This window comes from Theropithecus gelada, chromosome 1 (genome assembly GCF_003255815.1).
Source record: "Theropithecus gelada isolate Dixy chromosome 1, Tgel_1.0, whole genome shotgun sequence".
NCBI lineage: Eukaryota > Metazoa > Chordata > Mammalia > Primates > Cercopithecidae > Theropithecus > Theropithecus gelada.
The window spans coordinates 190002416-190024861 of NC_037668.1; the positions used below are offsets into that span (position 1 = coordinate 190002416).

The 22446-nt window shown below is 35.9% G+C and overlaps 1 protein-coding gene across 10 annotated transcripts in view; it reads left to right on the forward strand.

Annotated features, from left to right (window-relative positions):
- COP1 (COP1, E3 ubiquitin ligase) overlaps positions 1 to 22446 on the forward strand; it is a 258997-nt gene that overhangs the window by 155370 nt on the left and 81181 nt on the right. For all 10 annotated transcript variants that reach the window (XM_025403629.1, XM_025403653.1, XM_025403683.1 and 7 more), the window contains 3 exons: positions 604 to 712; positions 1161 to 1242; positions 16662 to 16778. In XM_025403629.1, coding sequence (XP_025259414.1) covers positions 604 to 712; positions 1161 to 1242; positions 16662 to 16778 — 308 coding nt within the window. The remainder of the gene's footprint in view (positions 1 to 603; positions 713 to 1160; positions 1243 to 16661; positions 16779 to 22446) is intronic.

Sequence of the window (22446 nt, forward strand, 5' to 3'; positions counted from 1 at the left end):
GCAGATATGTATCTCAGCAGAAGTTTTTAGATGATGTAGACTTTTGGAGCACTTGAGAATAGCCAGAACCATAAATGATAAAAGTTTTATTCTAACTTTTAGATGCTTTTAATTGGAACTGTAGTCGTAAGTTATAATTACTCAAGTCAAGACTTTTGGGATGTAAATACAGAAACCCAATTCACTGTAGTTTATTTGGCTTATATGATTTGGCACAACTGGATCCAGGGCGTTAAACAGTCTCATCAGGTCTGTCATTCTGCAATGGTATGCCTTGAGCCCTCTAGACAGTATCACCTTCACTGATAGACATCCTTTGCTTATGTATCAAAGATGGCCAGTGATAGCTCTAGACTCACATCCATCTTAACAGCTAGTGATCACAGTAAAAAGTGGTTAGGGTCATTACTTGTTAATTTTTATTTTTAAAATTTCAAAATTATTGATACATCTTTTCCCAGGTATGTTGTGGGCAGAATAATGATTGTGAACTGATAGAGGCCGTTTTAAAATAGTGCAAATCTTTCTGAACACATTAAAATTCTTTTTATCCCATTATTATTTATTTTTACGTAAAGTAACTTTTAACTATATTTCTTTCAGCTGTATCAGTTGGAGTAGTTACCATAAGAACCTGTTAGCTAGCAGTGATTATGAAGGCACTGTTATTTTATGGGATGGATTCACGGGACAGAGGTCAAAGGTCTATCAGGTAAATAAGGCTACTAGTTACATGTTATATGAATCATGTATTTATTTTGTTAAAACTTTTAGAACTTCATGTGCTTTATAATTACAGATTTGAAGCCACTATTTAGTACTTTTTATACCTGTGTAACACCTGTGCAATACCAAATACTTTTTTTTTTCAGTCTCCTTTTTTTGGTACCAGATACTTTTCTGAAGCATTTCTTCAGACTTTGGTCTTTGTAGAATGCATCAAATAAATTTCTGAAAGCAATAATTTCGGTAAATGTGTATATTAAAAGTTTTGGACATACTTTATGTCAACATCTTATTTGCTTTTCATTTGTTTTCTAGCCTGTTCTCCTTCCCTCTCCCCATAACAATAAATTGATACCAGTTTTTTTTTTTTTCTTGCTTTATTCATTTTGAGATCTCTATTCTGTCTGAGGCTACTGTCTTCTTTCTGCTTCCAGGAGCATGAGAAGAGGTGTTGGAGTGTTGACTTTAATTTGATGGATCCTAAACTCTTGGCTTCAGGTTCTGATGATGCTAAAGGTACTATTTGAATCTCTTTCTCAGCACCTCCTTCTCCCTGGCCCTCCTAACCTCAATTCCTTTCATTGGCAGAAATACAAACATTTACTGAAACTCATGTCCTTTGTGATTACTGATTATTTATTATTATTATTATTATTGTTTTGTTTTATTTTTTGAGATGGAGTCTCACTCTGTCACCCAGGCTGGAGTACAGTGGCATGACTGTGGCTCACTGCAACCTCTGCCTGCTGGGTTCAAGCAATTCTCCTGCCTCACCCTCCTGGTAGCTGGGATTACAGCCACACACCACCATGCCTGGCTAATTTTTTGTATTTTTGGTAGAGACGGGGTTTCACTGTGTTAGCCAGGCTGGTACTGTACTCCTGACCTCAAGTGATCTGTGATCTGCTTTGCTGACGGCTTCTCAAAGTGCTGGGATTACAGGCATGAGCCACTTTTTTTTTTTTTTTTTTTTTGACATAAGCCTGTTGCCCAGGCTGGAGTGCAGTGATGCAATCTCGGCTCTCTGCAACCTCCACCTCCCAGGTTCAAGCGATTCTCCTTCCTCAGCCTCCCATGTAGCTGGAATTATAGGTGTGCACCACCACACTCAGCTAATTTTTTTTTTTTTTTTTTTTTTTTGAGACGGAATCTCGCTCTGCTGCCCAGGCTGGAGTGCAGTGGGGTGATCTTGGCTCACTGCAACCTCTGCCTCCCGGGTTCAGGTGATTCTTTTGCCTCAGCCTCCTGAGTAGCTGGACCTACAGGTGCATGCCACCGTGTCCAGCTAATTTTTGTATTTTTAGTAGAGATGGGGTTTTACCATACTGGGCATGCTGGTCTCAAACTGACCTCATGACCCAGCTGCCTCAGCCTCTCAAAGTGCTGGGATTACAGATGTAAGCCACTGCTCCTGGCCTCACCCAGCTAATTTAAAAAAAATTTTTAGTAGAGATGGGGTTTCACCATGCTGGCCAGGCTGGTCTGGAACTCCTGACCTCCAGTGATCCACCTGCTTCGGCTTCCCAAAGTACTGGAATTACCGGTGTGAGCCACCACACCCAGCCTACTGATTATTTTTTTAAAAATCCAAGCAGGGGCCAGGCCCAATGGCTCACGCTTGTAATCCCAGCACTTTGTTTGAGAGACTCAGGTGGGTGGATCACTTGAGGCCAGAAGTTTGAGAACAGCCTGGCCAATGTGGTGAAACCCTGTCTCTATTAAAAATACAAAAATTAGCCAGGTGTGGTGGTGCATGCCTGTGGTCCTAGCTACTGGGGATGGCTGAGGCGTGAGAATTGTTTGAACCCAGAAGGCAGAGGTTGTAGTGAGTCTAGATCTTGCCTTTGCACTCCAGCCTGCATGATAGAGCAAGACTCTGTCAAAAAAAAAAAAAAAAAAAAAAATCCAAGCAGAGAAAGTGATTTCTCTTCTTGAGTGAATGAAAAATGAATATACTGCATCCTCATTTTAATGATGTTTTTAGATTCATTCCACATGGAGACATTTAGAATTGCTGCTATCTTATAACCAAGTCCTTTAGACAGATATACCACCGAATAACCTTTTTTTTCCTGGAAATATTTAGAAATGTCTGTATGCTGCATTGTATTTTATTAAATTTCTATTGTATACTAAAATCTCTTAATGAAGTTCATTATATATCAAGGCAAAATTCTACATCACTTTTTGCCAATTTAATTGACCTTTCTTTTCTGTTTCTTGTGTATCTATCTTTACTATTCACTTTTTCTGTTTTTCCTTAATGTGCTGTTTTGGTGTGGTTCTTCTCACTATTAAATGTATGAAGCTATGATAACAGACTTATTTTATCTTAGAATTACCACCCTTAATTTCTTTGCCTTTTTCTTCTTTTCTGCCTGTAACTTTCAGAGTATTGTTTTGATAGGCAAGGATAGCTCTAGCATTGGAAAGTTTATTTCACATCATGTTATACCTTTCCCTTTGGCCTTTTTAATACATAAAAGAAATAAAATAATGGAGCACAGCCTATTCTGTAAAAAGGTAAACAAACAAGACTGGATTGCCCCTAAAAAGTTTTGGGCCATAGAGTAGCAAGTTGTTTATTCATACTATATACAGAATGGAATATCTTTTTTCGTTGATTTAAGAAATCGTCAACCAGGCATGGTGGCTCACACCTGTAATCCCAGCAATTTTGGAGGCTGAGGCAGGAGGATGGCTTGAGGTCAGAAGTTCGAGACCAGTCTGCATGAGACCCTGTCTCTACAAAAAATTTTAAAAATTAGCTGGGCATGGTGGTGTGCGCATGTAGTCTCAGCTGCTAGGGAGACGTCGGCAGGAGGATCTCTTGAGCCCAAGAGTTCAAGGTTACAGTGATTGATGATTGTGCCACACTGTACCCCAGCTTGGATGACAGAGCAAGACCCCATCTCAGAAAAGAAAGACAGAGAGGGAGGGAGAAGAGAGTGGTGTGGAAAGGGAGAGGGAGAGAGGGAGGAAGGGAGGTGAGAAAAAGAGGGAAGAGGGAGAAGAAAGAGCAAGAAGGAAAAGAAAGAAAAATTGTCCTTGAATTTCTAAATTAGTGAGAGCACCATGTTACAATAGATATATTTATTTTAGTTTTTTTATAGAGTTATTTGATGCACAAAATTTTTTTTGATTTTGAAGAAGTCCAGCGTGTCAGTTTGTTTATTTTTTCTTGTGTTGTCTATGCCATTGGTGTCCTATCCAAGAAATCATTGCCAAATCCAGTGTCATGAAGGTTTTCCCATAAGTTTTCTTCTAAGAGTTTTTTTTTGTTTGTTTTTTGTTTTTTGTTTTTTATACTTTAAGTTCTAGGGTGCATGTGTACAACGTGCAGGTGTGTTACATATGTATACATGTGCCTTGTTGGTGTGCTGCACACATTAACTCATCATTTACATTAGGTATATCTCCTAATGCTATCCTCCCCCCTCCCCCCTCCCCACCATAGGCCCTGGTGTGTGATGTTCCCCTTCCTGTATCCAAGTGATCTCATTGTTCAATTCCCACCTATGAGTGAGAACATGCGGTGTCTGGTTTTCTGTTCTTGCAATAGTTTGCTGAGAATGATGATTTCCGGCTGCATCCATGTCCCTACAAAGGACACGATCTCATCCTTTTTTATGGCTGCATAATATTCCATGGTGTATATGTGCCACATTTTCTTAATCCAGTCTGTCACTGATGGACATTTGGGTTGATTCCACGTCTTTGCTATTGTGAATAGTGCCGCAATAAGCATACATGTGCATGTGTCTTTATAGCAGCATGAATTATAATCCTTTGGATATGTACCCAGTAATGAGATGACTGGGTCAAATGGTATTTCTAGTTCTAGATCCTTGAGGAATCGCCACAGTTTTCCACAATAGTTGAACTAGTTTACAGTCCTACCAACAGTATAAAAGTGTTCCTGTTTCTCCACATCCTCTCCAGCACCTGTTGTTTCCTGACTTTTTAATGATTGCCATTCTAACTGGTGTGAGATGGTATCTCATTGTGGTTTTGATTTGCATTTCTCTGATGGCGAGTGATGATGAGCATTTTTTCATGTGTCTGTTGGCTGTATGAATGTCTTCTTTTGAGAAGTGTCTGTTCATATCCTTTGCCCATTTTTTAATGGGGTTGTTTGTTTTTTCTTGTAAATTTGTTTGAGTGTTTTGTAGGTTCCGGATATTAGCCCTTTGTCAGATGAGTAGATTGCAAAAATGTTCTCCCATTCTATAGGTTGCCTGTTCACTCTGATGGTAGTTTCTTTTGCTGTGCAGAAGCTCTTTAATTTAATTAGATCCCATTTGTCAATTTTGGCTTTTGTTCTCATTGCTTTTGGTGTTTTAGACATGAAGTCCTTGCCCATGCCTATGTCCTGAATGGTATTACCTAGGTCTTCTTCTAGGGTTTTTATGGTTTTAGGTCTAACATTTAAGTCTCTAATCCATCTTGAATTAATTTTCATATAAGGAGTAAGGAAAGGATCCAGTTTCAGCTTTCTACTTAGGGCTAGCCAGTTTTCCCAGCACCATTTATTAAATAGGGAATCCTTTCCCCATTTCTTGTTTTTGTCAGGTTTGTCAAAGATCAGATGGCTGTAGATGTGTGGTATTATTTCTGAGGACTCTGTTCTGTTCCATTGGTCTATATCTCTGTTTTGGTACCAGTACCATGCTGTTTTGGTTACTGTAGCCTTGTTGTATAGTTTGAAGTCAAGTAGCGTGTTGCCTCCAGCTTTGTTCTTTGGCTTAGGATTGTCTTGGCAATGTGGGGTCTTTTTTGGTTCCATATGAACTTTAAAGCAGTTTTTTTCAATTCTGTGAAGAAAGTCATTGGTAGCTTAATGGGGATGGCATTGAATCTATGAATTACCTTGGGCAGTATGGCCATTTCATGATATTGATTCTTCCTAACCACGAGCATGGTATGTTCTTCCATTTGTTTGTGTCCTCTTTTATTTCACTAAGCAGTGTTTTGTAGTACTCCTTGAAGAGGTCCTTTACATCCCTTGTCAGTTGGATTCCTAGGTATTTTATTCTCTTTGAAGCAATTGTGAATGGGAGTTCATTCATGATTTGGCTCTCTGTTTGTCTGTTACTGGTGTATAAGAATGCTTGTGATTTTTGCACATTAATTTTGTATCCTGAGACTTTGCTGAAGTTGCTTATCAGCTGAAGGAGATTTTGGGCTGAGACGATGGGGTTTTCTAAATATACAATCATGTCATCTGCAAACAGGGACAATTTGATTTCTTCTTTTCCTAACTAAATACTCTTTATTTCTTTCACTTGCCTGATTGCCCTAGCCAGAACTTCCAACACTATATTGAATAGGAGTGGTGAGAGAGGGCATCCCTGTCTTGTGCCAGTTTTCAAAGGGAATGCTTCCAGTTTTTGCCCATTCAGTATGATATTGGCTGTGGGTTTGTCATAAATAGCTCTTATTATTTTGAGATAGGTTCCATCAATACCGAATTTATTGAGAGTTTTTAGCATGAAGGGCTGTTGAATTTTGTCAAAGGCCTTTTCTGCATCTATTGAGATAATCATGTGGTTTTTGTCTTTGGTTCTGTTTATATGCTGGATTACGTTTATTGATTTGCGTATGTTGAACCAGCCTTGCATCCCAGGGATGAAGCCCACTTGATCATGGTGGATAAGCTTTTTGATGTGCTGCTGGATTCGGTTTACCAGTATTTTATTGAGGATTTTTGCATCAATGTTCATCAGGGATATTGATCTAAAATTCTCTTTTTTTGTTGTATCTCTGCCAGCCTTTGATACCAGGATGATGTTGGCCTCATAAAATGAGTTAGGGAGGATTCTCTCTTTTTCTGTTGTTTGGAGTAGTTTCAGAAGGAATGGTACCAGATCCTCCTCGTACCTCTGGTAGAATTCAGCTGTGAATCCATCTGGTCCTGGACTTTTTTTGGTTGGTAGGCTATTAATTATTGCCTCAATTCAGAGCCTGCTATTGATCTATTCAGAGATTCAACTTCTTCCTGGTTTAGTCTTGGGAGAGTGTAAGTGTCCAGGAAATTATCCATTTCTTCTAGGTTTTCAAGTTTTTTTCAGAGGGTGAATTTTTTGCATCTGTGTTTTTGAGGGTTACTGGTCTTTATTTTTCTGTTTTTGTAATGTTTTGTGACTTTGATATTGGGGTAATGCTGGCCTCATAAAACACATATGTGCTGTGTGTTTTTCTTTCTTCGACGTGATTGTTTACAATTACTATTCTTTTGTTCTTAAATGTTTGGTAGAATTTGTCAGTGAAGCTTTCTGGGTGTGTTGTTTTCTTTGAAGATTTTAACTAAGAATTAAATTTCTTTAGCAGATTCAGGACTAATAAACATATCTGTCTCTTCTTGAGTGAAATTTGACAGTTCATTTCTTTCAGGGAATTGATCCATTTTATTTGTTGTGAGATTTATGGGCATCAAAATACATAAAATGCTCCTCCATTTACAATGGGATTACGGTCCCAATAAATCCATCATAAATTGAAAATGCATTTAATACTCCTAATCATAGCTTAGCCTAACCTACTTTAAATGTGCTCAGAATATTTACATTGGCCTACAGTTAAGCAAAATAATCTAACACAAAGACTATTTACAATAAAGTGTTGAATAATACAAGTAAGAGTATCATACCACATATCACTAGCCTTGTGAAATATTAAAATTCAAAATTTGAAGTATGATTTCTACTGAATGCACATTGCATTCTCACCATCGTAAAGTCAAAAAATCGTAAGTTGTTGAGCTATTTAAATTGGAAACTGTCTATATTTGTAATATACTATATCGCTAGGGTTTGTAGCCATGCTTTTTTTTTTTTTTTTTTTTTTCCATTTCCTCTGAGAAGCTGTGATGAAGTCATGTCCTGTCCTTTATTCCTGATAACTGGTATTTTGTGTCTTCTGGTTTATTTATTGTTTATTAATTTAGTTCACCTTGGCATTAGGTTCTTAATCTTTTCAAATGCTCAACTTTTGGTCTGTTGATTTTTCTGCATTTTTCTATTTTTAATTTCATTGATTTCTGCCCATTTTTCTTCTTGCTTTGGGTTTAATTTCCTCCCCTCTTTCTAGTTTTTTGAAGATTGAAGTTTATGTCATTTAATTGATATTTCTGTCTTTTTTAATCTGAACATTTTTTGTTATATACCTTTCCCATTAAACACTACTTGAGCAAATTTTGAAACAATTTGCAAACAAGTTTTCTTGACTATTTGCTATTATATTATTTTTGTGACTATTATATTTGCTTTTCCATTCAGTGTAAAATTCTGTTTGATTTCTCTTGTTATTCTCTTGTTCATCTATGGATTAAAGTATTTTTAAATTTTCTTAAACTTTTCAGAAATCATTCTGTTGCTGATTTATAACTTAATCCTTTTATAGTTAAAGGACATATTTTACATGATTTTAATTTTTTAATTTATTATTTTTTTATGGTCCAGAATATGAACTACCTTGATAAATATTTCAAATGCATTGAAAAGAAACTGTACTATAAATGCTGTTTGGTGAGTGTTCTGTAAGTGTCAGATCAAAGTTTTTGCTAGTGTATTTCTGATTTTCTGTACGCTTGCTGTTTTTTTGGTCTCCTTGTTTTTTTGATTATGAGACAGAAATGTTAAAGTCTGATTTTATTTCTCTGTTCAGTTACCTGTTTTGTGTGTGTGTTTTTACCTGATACATTTTGAAACTCTATTGTTAAGTGCATAAATATATTTGGGATTGTTATGTCTTCTTGGTGGACTGAATCATTTGTTAATATATAATATCACTATCCCTGTCAGTATTCCTCTGAAAACTACTTTGCCACATACTCATCAAACTATTGATAGTAATCTCTTTTTCCTCTCCTCTGGGATTTTAATTATGTTAATGTATTAGACCCTTTCGTTTTGTCTCACAGGCCTCATACTCTGTCTTTTTCTTGTCAATATTTTTTTCTCTTCAGATCGGGTGATTTCTGTTGTTCTGTCTTCTAGCTCATGATTCCTTCATCTGTCATCTCCATTTTGCAAAAAAATTTCATTTATTCTTTTTTTAAAAAAATACTTTCTATATATTCTCTGAGTACTTCTATCTTTCCATTAATTTTAAGTTTATTTTTACCCCATGGAGTATAATTACAATAGTTGCTTTAAAATCAATTTCATTTAATATCTTGGGATCCAGCATCTAAACCTTAGGACTGACCTTTGTTAATTGTGTTTTCCTTTGAAAATTCTTCACATTTTCCTGGGTTTTTGTATGTTGAATAATTTTGAGGTTGTCTCAGCCATTTTGAATATTATGTTATAAGATGTTGGGTCCTGTTTAAATTGTGTGGGAAATGTTGGGTTTTTGTTTGTTGGTTCGTTTCTTAGTAGGTGATCAGTTGGCTTCGATTTAGACTGTAAATTCTGTCTTGCCTTCCCTAGGTTATTTTTGCCTTGTCAAAGGAAACAATCAGTTCAGTTATCAGAGCTTTTGCTGTGGTACTTTGAGTCTGCCTAATACACATGCCAGTTAGAGCTTACTTTAGGACTTGGGTCGTCTTTTCAACTGTAGTTCAATGCACGTAGCATTTGCTGCTGTGCTTCGTGTCCATCTTGCACATACACAGCTCAGAAGTGACTGTGCCAGTGAATGCACAGAACTGTAGAATCTCCTTCTCCAGAACTTTCTTTCCAGGTTTCTTCCTGACTCTTTATCTCCCAGGGCCCCATTTTACTGATCCTTTGTCAAGAAAGTTGGGTTGTTTCATTTTAGGAGACTTTGGTGCCCAGTCTACTGCTGAATTCTGTTAGTAGGGCCTGCCACAAGGGCAAAGAAGCAAGAGAATAGATAAGAAAAATAAAATGGGGATTCTCCTTTTTCATTTTCATTATATCATAGATGCTCCTTTTTATACACACAGAGTTTTACTCTGAGTATTAGCTTCTTATACTGTTGTAGCTCTGTAACTGAAGCCCACCCATGGGGAAAAGTTGGAGGAGGAAAAGAATAAGTCAGAAGTAAAAAATTATTCCCAATCACCTGGTTTGCAGAAGCCATTGCTAAACACACGGATTTTCCTTAGTGTTTGCTGCTTAAGGTGCTGACTTTAGCTTGCCAAGGGAGAAGAGAGGGGGAAAAATGGTACTCTTCTTCCCCTGAATTTCATTTAAGTGTAGAATTCTCTCCTGGAAATGACTGTTTTTGTTTACTTTTTCAGTTTCCTCATATAGCTGCTTCTGTTTTTTGGATGTTGTCCAGGGTAAACTCACAGTGAGAGAGACTGGCTTACTCTTTTAGCTTGGCAGTAAAAGTCTCAAATGCTTTTAAGCCCATCTCAAGAGTATTATTTAGTGTTACTTAAATGTATTTATTATTCTTGTCTGTCTGGTGATCATATAAAATATTGTCTTTGTGATAACTTTATAGTTAGAGAATATTTTAAATCACTTTTATACAAATATATTTTGCTTATTTTATATATTTTGTATTTAGTAAATTTTTAACAGGAATTTTTTAAACGGCTATTTTTTTCATTGCTTAAATAAAAACTGAGTTCATGTGAATGATATTTTTCCTACATATGCTGTGTATTTTAAAAATAATTTAGTTCCAAGTATATATGTACATAATTGCATGTTAAAGAACCATCAATATGTAGCAGCTAACCAGAAAGGAATTTCATGAGTCATTTTAAAGGTTCTTTTGGAGAAATATATTTTCCTTTTTAAATATGTAACCTGCGCCGGGCGCAGTGGCTCACGCCTGTAATTACAGCACTTTGGGAGGCCGAGGCGGGTGAATCAAGAGGTCAGGAGATGGAGACCATTTTGGCTAACACGGTGAAACCCCGTCTCTACTAAAAATACAAAAAATTAGCCGGGCGTGGTGGTGGGCGCCTGTAGTACCAGCTACTTGGGAGGCTGAGGCAAGAGAATGCCATGAACCCAGGAGGTGGAGCTTGCAGTGAGCCGAGATCACACCACTGCACTCCAACCTGGGCGACAGAGCAAAACTCCGTCTCAAAAAAAAAATGTAACCTGAGAATTATTTGCAATAAATAATCTTGCCTTTGAATTAAACACATTCTTTAAAGGTATTTTTCTTTAAATGTGAGTTTGAAGAATTTAGACTGTATGATAACAGAAGTTACAGGTTCTTCTTCGTTCCACATTTCCTTTTTAGTATTATTATTATTATCATTTGTTTATTTATTATTATTTTTTTTTGAGATAGAGTTTAGCTCTCGTTGCCCAGGCTGGAGTGCAGTGGCATGATCTCAGCTCACTGCCACCTCCACCACCTGGGTTCAAGCAGTTCTCCTGCCTCAGCCTCCCAAGTAGCTGGGGTTACAGGCATGCCCCATGCCCCCTACAGCTGGCTAATTTTGTATTTTTTTTTTAATAGAGATCGAGTTTCACCATGTTGGTCAGGCTGGTCTCGAACTCCTGACCTTAAGTGATCCACCCACCTCGGCATCCCAAAGTGCTGGGATTACAGGCATGAGCCACCACACCTGACCCTTCATTCCAAATTTTATTAGTTGCATAGGTTAATGCACAAGTGACAACCATGAAGTCTTGGTAGATTTTAGAAATCAATTAGTAAAACTCATGCTGATTGTAATGCTTCCGCTTTTTCATCAGCAGATTAAATAAGTAAATGTAAATTAACAAATGGCATTATAACAGTTATAATTTATAACTTTAGAGGCAGTTACCTCTCCTATAAGTTAAAACTTTACTACATATATTCTCTGCTGAATTTAAATGAAATGTTAGACTTATGTTGATCAGCATCCATCATGGCCTCCAGGGATCTCTGTCTCCTGGTATTCTTATGCTTGTGTAGTTCGCCTTCACCTACCTTGTTCCAGGCTTCATCTATGTGGCCAGTAGATATCTCTTCTAAAATTAGGTTATAAAAGACACTGTAGCCTCTATCTTCATCATTTTCTCTCTTCGAAGTCACTCGATTTGGGAGAAACCATCGCATTGTCGCAAGCTCACATGGTGGGGAACTGAAGTCTTATGCCAAAAGTCATGTTGAGTGAACTTGGAAGTGGTAGAGTACGGGACTCTAATAGTCTAGAGTCCTAGTGGACAGCTCAACTACAGTCTGTTGAGACTGAGCCAAAACTACCCGGCTTACCTGCTCTGAGATTCTTGGCCTCTAAAACCGTGTGAGATAGTAAATGTTTGCTGCTTTAAGTAACTAAGCTTTAGGGCAGTTTGCTCTATGACAGTGTCTAGCTACTAATACAGGGTCTGTTGTTTCCCTTTGACGAAGTTCAAGAGTCAAGCTTATTTATGTTTGGTAAACAGTATTAAAGTTTACATCTTTGTATTCAGTCGTTCATACTTTTTATAGAGGTATAAAACAATACACATTGCCCCTCAGTGTTATGGTAGTTTTTGTTGAAATGGCATTCTCCCTTTTTACTCATATGGATAACTTTCTGTTTTCTGTAGGACCTGGACAGTAGTTTAGAAGTGGGTCTAGAAGAATTACATATGAAACTTAACTCATATTTGCACATCCTCATTAAAGCTTTGGGCTGTTTTACTGTGTCAAACTTCTGTCCCTGTTTTATTTTTCTTTGGTAATGAATTCTTTCTTAGGATACTTTGGTGCAAATAGACATGCAGTAGGCCCTGTCAGAGAAACTCAGAAACATAAACCTTGCACATTGGAACTGATTGTGATGTTATTATAGATAAGCAATATCTTGTTCTCTATTTTTGGAAACAATTTTAGCAAAATACTTTAGGGAATGATTCACCCAAATTTTACAGATTATCAGATGATAGAGTTTATTCTGTAGTGTAGTTGGATTTTTTAAGATTCAGTATTTCAGAATTGAACTGAAAAATTTGGTGACACTTAAAGAAAAGACACTTCTTTATCCATTAACATTAAAGAAATAAAACTTGTATAGAACACTTAAGTAACAAATTTATGGCCGACTAGATACAATATGTTTCTTTGTTTTAACCTCCTAACTATGATATGATTTTCCTAATGTTTACTCTTTTGATTATTTACTGAGAGCCAAAGGAGGCCATATTTAAATAAATACAGTGTATTTTATTTGATTTAATAGCTTTAGCTCTTCACCTAGAAGATGACATTTTCTTTTAAATTTACTTTTCCTTTCAAAGGGAATTTTCATCAATGAATTCTGAAATTTAAATTTTTGACGTTAAATGAAATTCTTACTACCATCCTTGTAAGGAAAAAGTAACAGTAAAGGTGTTCTTATTAATTTATATACTGTCCTTATTTTGAGGATCACTTCATTTATATTTGGCTTAGTTTCTTCTCACACTTGTTGATTTCTTCTACACTTCCTTCCAAAGAGTATACTATTTTATCTTTCGATCTGTGATGCCATCTTAGGATATTAAGTAGATTTTAATATTATCTCATTATATTTGTTGTGTTAGTTTTTAGGGCTACCATAAGAAAACATACCCCAAACAGGCTGGCTTAAGACAACAGAAATTTTTTCTCTCATAGTACTGGAGACCAGAAGCCCAAAATTAGATTGTTGTCAGGGCCACACTCTCTGTGAAAGCTCTGGGGAAAAATTATTTCTTGTCTCCTTCCTAATTTCTGGTTATTGACAGTCATTCTTATCATTTCTTGGCTTGTAGCTGTATCACTCCAGTCTCGGCTCGCGTCACACATGGCCTTCTTCTCACTGTGCCTTTGTCTCTAAATCTGTCTCTCCTTATAAAGACACCAGTCAATGGATTTAGGACCCATCCTAAACTAGTCTGACCTAATTTTAACTTTATTACATCTGTAAATACCCTATTTCCAAATAAGGTGATAATCACAAGTACCTGGGGTTAGGACTTAAACATGTCTTTTTGGGGAACACAACACCTGTTTTGTTTAATAACCACTCTGAAATTATTATAATCTCTATACAACTTTTCCATGCTGTGTTCATTCAGTGTATCTTTACAGTATTTTTAGTCTTAGTTACGCTTGTAGCTCAGACAGTTACATTGAATTCTAATATCTTATATATTAAAAATTATAATCATGGTGGTTAATGTTGTGACTTATTTAAATAATATTAATGATTACTGCATTGAGAAAATTACCATGAAATTAGAAAAGACCTGCCACACTTCCAGCTTAACTATCATTCTCTCAGTACTGTTTTTTTTTCTCACTTACATTTAATTTGACATAAAACACTGATACATACTGCTTGTTTTTAAAGGTTTTTAGTGATTATAAGTGGGGTTATGCACACAGTAAGTGCTCCATACTTATCTATTGTGAATTACCTTTGGGCCTAGGCTGTTAGGCTATAATCCAGTCAAAATCCACTTAATAATCTGATCTTTAAGTGCTATGTTTGGCATATTGACTTTTAATTCCAGGTAACCATCTCATCTTAGAATTGTATGTCGTGATTGACCAAATGATTGTGTTTTGATTGAAATAGCATATCATTCTTACTGTAGAATAACGTGGAACAAATCAAATATTGCTATTTAAAAATCTTATTCCATCTCTACATTAAAAAAAAAAAACATTAGCCAGGCGTGGTGGTGTGCACCTGTAGTCTCAATTATTTGGGAGGCTTAGATGGGAGGATCTCACTTGAATCCAGGAGTGCAAGGCTGCAGTGAGCTATGATCATTCCAGTGCACTCCAGGCTGGGTGGCAGAGTGAGACCTTGTCTCAAAAACTGCTACTACTAATAATAATGATTCTTATTTTAACAATGAGCATCTTAGTTTACTGTGGGAAAGCTAATTTATCAGATTGTAAATTAGCAACGTTTTTTGATAATGATTAATTTCTACTTGGAGATTTCACATATTGAAATAAATTCTTATGTAATCCCATTTCATGGAAGTGGTATTTATTGGAATCAGTTTTACTTACTTTATTCACTTCCGTCTACAGGTTACTGTATCAGTATTTCTAAAAATATTCTAAGATTTTTTCTATACTTCCATTCCCAATACTGGTTTCCAACTCCAAATGCGTGTTAGAATCACCTGGAGAGCTTTTTAAAAAAACACCAGTACTTGTACCCTATCTGGGTATTGTCCTGGATGGGACTTTGGGGCAGATCGAAATACGGATAGGAAGATTTTGTCGTTGTTAATGTTCATTTATTTATTCTAATGTGCATCCAGGATGGCAACTTATATATTGAAAATCTGTTTTATGGGTGTATCCTGTTGTCTGCTAAGACATTTTTATTGTTGAAAAATGATATGATATTTGCTCTGGTACCTTTGTAAAATGGCAACTCATTTTCTGCTTCTGCTTTCAAATCAGGCCTATTTTGTTTAGTCAGCTTTGCTCTCCCTAATCATTACAAATTTTAATATATTTCACTGGATTAGACTACATATCAAATACAAAACCAAAATTTTGAAGTTTAGCTAAAAAATTCTAGAATATATTACTTTAGACGTATTTAAGCCATATCACTGAATTACTACATAAAAATTTAAAATCACGAAATTCTTAATTGAAGGAGAAAATAAGAACAGTTTCCAAGTGCTTTAAAGATGTTTGTGTATGTTTTCATATTTATGATGTATATCAGTATACACTCATACATACATTTAAAGAAAATTGGCTGGGCCCAGTGGCTCACATCTGTAATCCCAACATTTTGGGAGGCTGAGGTGGGCAGATTGCTTGAGCCCAGGAATTTGATACCAATCTCAGCAACGTGACGAAACCCTTTGTTTACCAAAAAAAAAAAACAGAAAAAAGCCAGGCATGGTTGCACACATCTAGCTACCTGGGAGGCTGAGTGGGGAGAATCACCTGAGCCTAGGAGGTAGAGGAAGTGAGGCATGAATGTGCCACTGCATTCCAGCCTGGATGACAGAGTGAGGAGACCCTGTCTCAGGGAAAAAAAAAAAAATGGAAAGAAAGAAATAAAAATAATACTAATGTATTTATATAACTATATATATAGTTATATATATATATATATAAAAAAAAGAAAAACAAATATACCACCTAGCTCCAGATTACTTTTTTTGTTCCTGTCTTTTATGTCTTAGTTGTGGGTCTATGTTACCTCTCCGTATAAATTTATTATTTATTTATATTGATTTTTCTTTTTTTTAGTTTCTTTTTTTTTGGTGGCATGATCTCAGCTCACTGCAACCTCTGCCTCCTGGGCTCAAGTGATTATTCCACCTCAGCTTCCCAAGTAGCCGGGACTACAGGCCTGCACCACCATGCCCAGCTAACTTTTGTATTTTTAGTAGAGACGGGGTTTCACCATGTTGCCCAGGCTGGTCTCTTAACTCCTGCCTCAGCCTCCCAAAGTGCTGTGATTACAGTCATGAGCCACCGTGCCCAACCTTTTTTTCTATATTGATTTTTGACGTTGAAACTAAGCTCTCTTAGTTTTAATGTTATTGTATTATTCAGTCATTCAGTGATATGGTTTGGCTGTGTCCCCACCCAGATCTCACCTTGAATTATAATAATCCCCATGTGTCAAGGATGGGGCCATATGGAGATAACTGAATCACAGCAGGCAGTTTCCCCCATACTCTTCTTGTGATAGTGAATAAATCTCATGAGATCTGATGATTTTATAAATGGGAGTTCCCCTGCACACGTTCTCTTGCCTGCTGCCATGTAAGACATGACTTTGCTCCTCATTTGCCTTCTGCCGTTGTTGTGAGTCCTCCTCAGCCATGTGGAATTGTGAGTCAATGAAACCTTTTTTTTTTTTTTTAATAAATTACTCAGTATCAGGTATCTTTTTATTAGCAATGTGAGAACAAACAAATACATTCATCTTTAACACTGTTAGTCCTAGTAAACTGAATGTTTTAGATTGGCATACAAAGATTTCTGGAGCAATAAGCAAACTTTCCCAAGCATTTACTAATGTATTATTTGTTTCTGTTTTTGTTTTTATTGTCCTTTGCCCTTAGTGAAGCTGTGGTCTACCAATCTAGACAACTCAGTGGCAAGCATTGAGGCAAAGGCTAATGTGTGCTGTGTTAAATTCAGCCCCTCTTCCAGATACCATTTGGCTTTCGGCTGTGCAGGTAAGAAATGAAAGCAGATTTGTCTTCCTTTGATGTTGGTTGAATATCATGGTAAGGATAGGAGAGCATTTTAAAACAAATAATTCTTTTGTAGGTTTAAATATTGTTTTCATTATTAGACTATAAATTAAAAGTATATGCAGTATGCCATCATTATTCATTTAGTGCTGTACCTTAATTGCACTATTCTGTCACCTGTCTTTAATACATAGATATGAATTTGTTAATTTTTATCATCGTTCTTAGTGTTTATATGCATGAGTTAATGCTTATTACTTATTCACAAACTTAAGGTCGTAATAACATTTAAACAAGCTACTGTTAAGCTATATTGTACAGACACAGGAACACTTTTTTTTTAAGGCAAACTGTTCTTCCAACAATTATTTATTGAGTCCCTACTATGCACAGAGCACTCATCTAGGGACAGTGAATAAGCATAGTCTTGTATCATGGAGTTCATGCTAACATAGGAAGTATTCAAAAAAGTTTGCTATGATTATCATTACCAAATAATCATTAGGTAAATTATTTTTCTTAACTAGGGTGACCATATGTCTGTATTTGCCTGGGTCAGTTCTAGTTCACACTGTTTGTACCATTGTATTTACTATTAGTACCCTCTTTCATTCACAAAAGTGTCATGAGTTGGACGATAAATCAAATGGTCACCCTACCCTTAAAATTTTTATCTTTGATATTTTTCCCTCTTGAATATTTACTAAAATAGTAAATACTTGTAATTTGGCTTCTGAATGGTGAGTCTTATTTTTTATTAATAATATCAGGATTTTACAAAATACAAGCTAGCACCATATGATGGAGACAATAGCAACTTTTAAAAAGGAAATGCATAATTTAAACCATGTCACTATACTTTTTGCTTTTATTCAACTCACTATGTCACTGGGCTACTGACATAATTTCATAGTTCAGTTTAAGGAGGACATGGACTAACATGTAGATGTGAGCAAAATTCTCTTCTTTTTAGCATATAGAATTTATTTTTAATGATTACATGCTGTTTTCATTTGAACCTACTTCTGTCTTATTTAAATACTTTGTCACTGGTTAGAAATGTGACCTTGAGCAAATTCTTTAACTTTCTCCCAAGTTTTTTATCTTTAACATAGAGGTAGAGCTGTTCGGGGCTCTTCTGAGGATTATGGAAAAAAGATTCTTTGTGTAAAGTTCTTATAGTTGTTATTTTTATTATTAATATTATGTATTCAATTAAAATATATAGTCTTAGTTTATTGAGTTTGAGTGTGTGTAGACACTTACTGGCCATCATTTATGGGTATAATATTTTGTCAGTATTTAGTTAATTTGTACCAATGCCAGATATGAATATTATCAAATTTTCTCCTTCCTAGAAAATAGGAACCTACTTTAAAAATGCTTCCACTATCTGCTAGGCAGTTTTCCCCACTATTCTACATTTTCATACATTTCTTAGTTACTTTTCTCATTTAATTTTCCATGCAAGCTTTAAGATTTATAGTTTTCCAATTCTATAAAAATTCTTTTGGGATTCTTACCAGACTTTCTTGTGTTTATTTGCTGATTTTAGAAGCATTGGCCTTATTGTGATAGTATGTCTTTCCGCAGTTACGTGGGGTGTCTTTTTATTTGTTTGGGTTTGGTTTTCTTTCTTTTTTTTTTTTTTGAGACAGGGTCACCCAGATTGAGTACAGTGGCATGATCACAGCACACTGCAGCCTGGTCCTTCCTGGCTCAAGTGATCCTCCAACCTCAGCCTCACCAGCAGCTGGGACTACAGGCATGCACCACCACACCTGGCTAATTTTTGTATTTTCCATAGAGACGGGGTTTTGCCATTTTGCTCCGGCTGTTCTCAAACTCCTGGGCTCAAGCAGTCTGCCTGCCTCAGCTTCCCAAAGTGCTGGGATCACTGTGCCCTGGCTATTGTTTGGGTGGTTTTCTGTCTTTCAATGAGATTTTATAATTTACTTACTTTAGGTTCTGGACTTTTCTGGTCAATTTTTTTTCCTATGTATGTTACCATTTTTGTTATTTTTAATAAAATATTATTTTCCACTCCCTTTTTTTAGGTATTTTTTGCTAAGCATAGACAAAACTTATTCATATTTGGATATTTGTCTTGTATCTTGGGACCTTATAAATTTTTCTCATGAAGTCTAGTAGCTTTTTAGTAGTGTTTGGATTATCTGTTTATACTTGATATCTGCCTGTTGCATTTCTTCTTTTCCAATGATTTATCACATTCTCTACCTCTAAGGTAGAGTTATGCTAGTGATATCCTCCCCCATCTATTTCATTTAGTTGAATGAGCTTTAATGTTCTGCCGTTTAGAATATCTACTTTTGAAAAATATTTTATTCAAATTGTTTTACTTTACTGTTTCTTAATTAGAAGCAAAACAGAATTTTATCAATTACCTTTTAGCACCAATTGATACTTATGCTTTTTCTAAAACTGAGTTGTATTTTTCTTGAATGAACCTTGCTATGGCATAATGTAGAATTATTTTGATAAACTACTATATTTAATTGGTAATTTTAAATCCATATGTTAAATTAGCCTATTATTCATTTTATCTTTTTTAACTATCTTTGCCATTTTTAACATCAATAGTTTTGTAATTTTCAGTGTACACGTCTTGAACTTCTGTTGTTAAATTTATTCTTATTTTGTTACTTTTATTTCTGTCGTGAATGGAATTGCTTTTAAATTTTATTTTTTGATTGTTTTGTTAATAGTGTACAGAAATACAATTGATTTTTATATATCAATCTTGTATCTCTAACACTGCTTCTCTTTATTTATTCTTGTTTTATTGTGGATTTCTTGGGGTTTTCTACATGTAGAATCATATCTGCAGTTGAACAATTTATGAATGACATTTTGCTTTGTTGTATTAGCTAGAAGATCAAGTACAATGTTAAATAGAAGTGGTAAAAGCAACTTCTTATATGTGAAGAGTATTTGTTTAGTCCTTCACAATTAAGTATGGTGTTGGCTGTGAGGTTTTTTGTAGATACCTTTTATCAGTTTGAGTAATTTTTTATCTGCTCGTAGTTTGCTAAGAGTTTTTGTTGTGAATAGGCATTAGATTTTGTCAAGTGCTTTTTTTCTGCTTCTGTTAAGGTTGATTGTGAGGTTAATGTCCTATACTTAATACTGTGGGACAGTAATATTATTATAATATTAAGCCAACCTTTCAAGTACTTTTGTGTCTGTGTTAGTAATGGATATTCATCCGTAGTTTTATACGTTCATTTATAGACAGAATCTCGCTCTGTCAGAGCCCAGGCTGGAGTGTAGTGGCGCGATATTGGCTCACTGCAACCTCTGCCTCCCAGATTCAAGTGATTCTCGTGCCTCAGCCTCCTGAGAAGCTGGGACTTACGGGCACCAGCCACCACATCCGACTAATTTTTCGTATTTCTAGTAGAGACAGAGTTTTACCATCCTGGCCAGGCTGGTCTTGAACTCCTGATCTCAAGTGGTCTGCCTGCCTTGGCCTCCCAAAGTGCTAGGATTACAGACATGAGCTACCATGCCTGACCTGTAGTTTTCTTATGATGATATTTTCTGTCTTTGTCAGAAAAGAGCTACTGGGTTTAAAGAATAAGTTGGAAAGTGTTCCTTCCTCTGCGTTCTGAATGAGTTTGTGAAGAATTGGCATTATTTTCTTTAAATATTTGATAGAATTCATTAGAGAAACTATCTGGGCTTGGATTATTCTTTTGGGGAAGATTTTAAATTCGTAATTCAATGCGTTTACTTTTTCTTCTCTTTCTTTCTTTTCTTTGTTTTCTTTTTTCTTTCTTTTCTTTCTTTCTTTCTTTTTTTTCTTTCTTTTCTCTTTCCTTCCTTCCTTCCTTCTTTCTTTCCTTTCTTTTCTTTTTCTTTCTCTCTCTCTCTCTCTCACTCTCTCTCTCTCTCTCTCCCCCCCCCCTTTCTTCCTTTCTTCCTTTCTTTCCTTTCTTTCTTTCTTTCTTTCTTGATGGAGTTTTCGCTGCTGTTGCCGAGGCTGGAGTCCTATGGCATGATCTCAGCTCACTGCAACCTCCACCTCCTGGGTTCAAGCGATTCTCCTGCCTCAGCCTCCCAAGTAGCTGGGATTACAGGCATGCACCACCATACCCAGCTAATGTTCTACTTTTAGTAGAGATGAAGTTTCACCATATTGGTCAGGCTGTCTCAAACTCCTGACCTCAGGTGATCCACCTGCCTCGGCCTCCCAAAGTGCTGGGATTACAGGCGTGAGCCACTGCACTCAGCCTGTTTACTTTTTCTAGGTGAATTCAGACTTTCTGAGTTTTCTAATTTATTGGCATAAAGTTGTTCATAACATTCCTTTATAATTCCTGTATTGTCAATAGTAATGTACCTAGTTTCATTCCACTATAATTATGTATTTTCTCCTATTTCTTTTTGGTAGGTGTAGCTAAACATCTGTCAGTTTCTTCATCATGTAATAGTGTGTGTGAAAAGGCTGTTGTAGTTGTTGTTATTGTTGGAAGGTCTGTAGCATGATTCTGTAGGCTTGGTTTCCTGTAATGACTCTTAGCTCATCACCAAATAGATAGGCCAAGAGAGCTATTATTTCTCAGCAAGTGGTACTATTGAAATCAAGAACATGATGCCATTACTGTAATCACGGAATCAGGAATCCTTCACTACAGCTCCAGCAAAGCTAGAAACTAGATACTGGAACACTACAACAGAAAACCCCCACATCTCTACAATGGTGCTTGAAACAGAAACATTCAAAGCAGAAGGAGAATAACCATAAAATGTTCACCTTTCAAATCTTAAATAAGTGCATCTGATTGATGGAATCTAATTCATGTCTAGAAGCATAACTGCAAGGGCATCTGGGCAATATAGTTTTAACTTTATATCTTGCATAGGCTGTAAACACTTTAAGATGGTGGAAATGGATGCTTAGGGCACATTGAGGTTAGGTATGAGCTAATTTTCCTCGGTCTAAAGCAGGGGATAGTATCACAGCAAAGCATCAGTGAGGCCAATAGTGCTTAATTCATTGCCTTTCATTGTACCTTTCACTGAAACATTCCTTTAATACAGGAAAAGCCTTTACTACTAGAAAACTGACCGATACTCAGTCATCTTCATTTAGAATTGAAACATTTTTTAGAATGTAGCCTGTCATCTAAATTTGACTTTAGGAATAGGTTATACTTTTCTTAAAGATTGCTTTTGGAATTTTGAGAGGTAGAAAATTAGTATATGAGCTACCCACCAATTATAGTTTGACTTCCTGTTGCAAGGGCACTGTGGATCCTACCAGGGAAGTGAGACATCATGCTACTTGTAAGCTTCTCTGTCTATCTTGCTTAGATCTTATATTTGTGCTTGTTAACAATTAATTTGTTTCTCTTTGTACTTTTATTTTGTTATTTTGTTCTTTCACCTCTTATCATACATACAAAAGATTTTATAAGTCCCAATATAGTTATAAAAGGAATAAATTAGAATGAAAACATTTATCTTCTGAGCTTTGTGTATATAATAACATTGCCTCAAAATACATTAATTAAAATGAAAATGCTAAAAGAATTCAAATTTCAGTATCTTAGGAGATTTTATAGATCTTTCTAAGATAGAAAAGCAAAAATTAAAAGGTAATAAAGATGTGAACATGAAAGTTAAC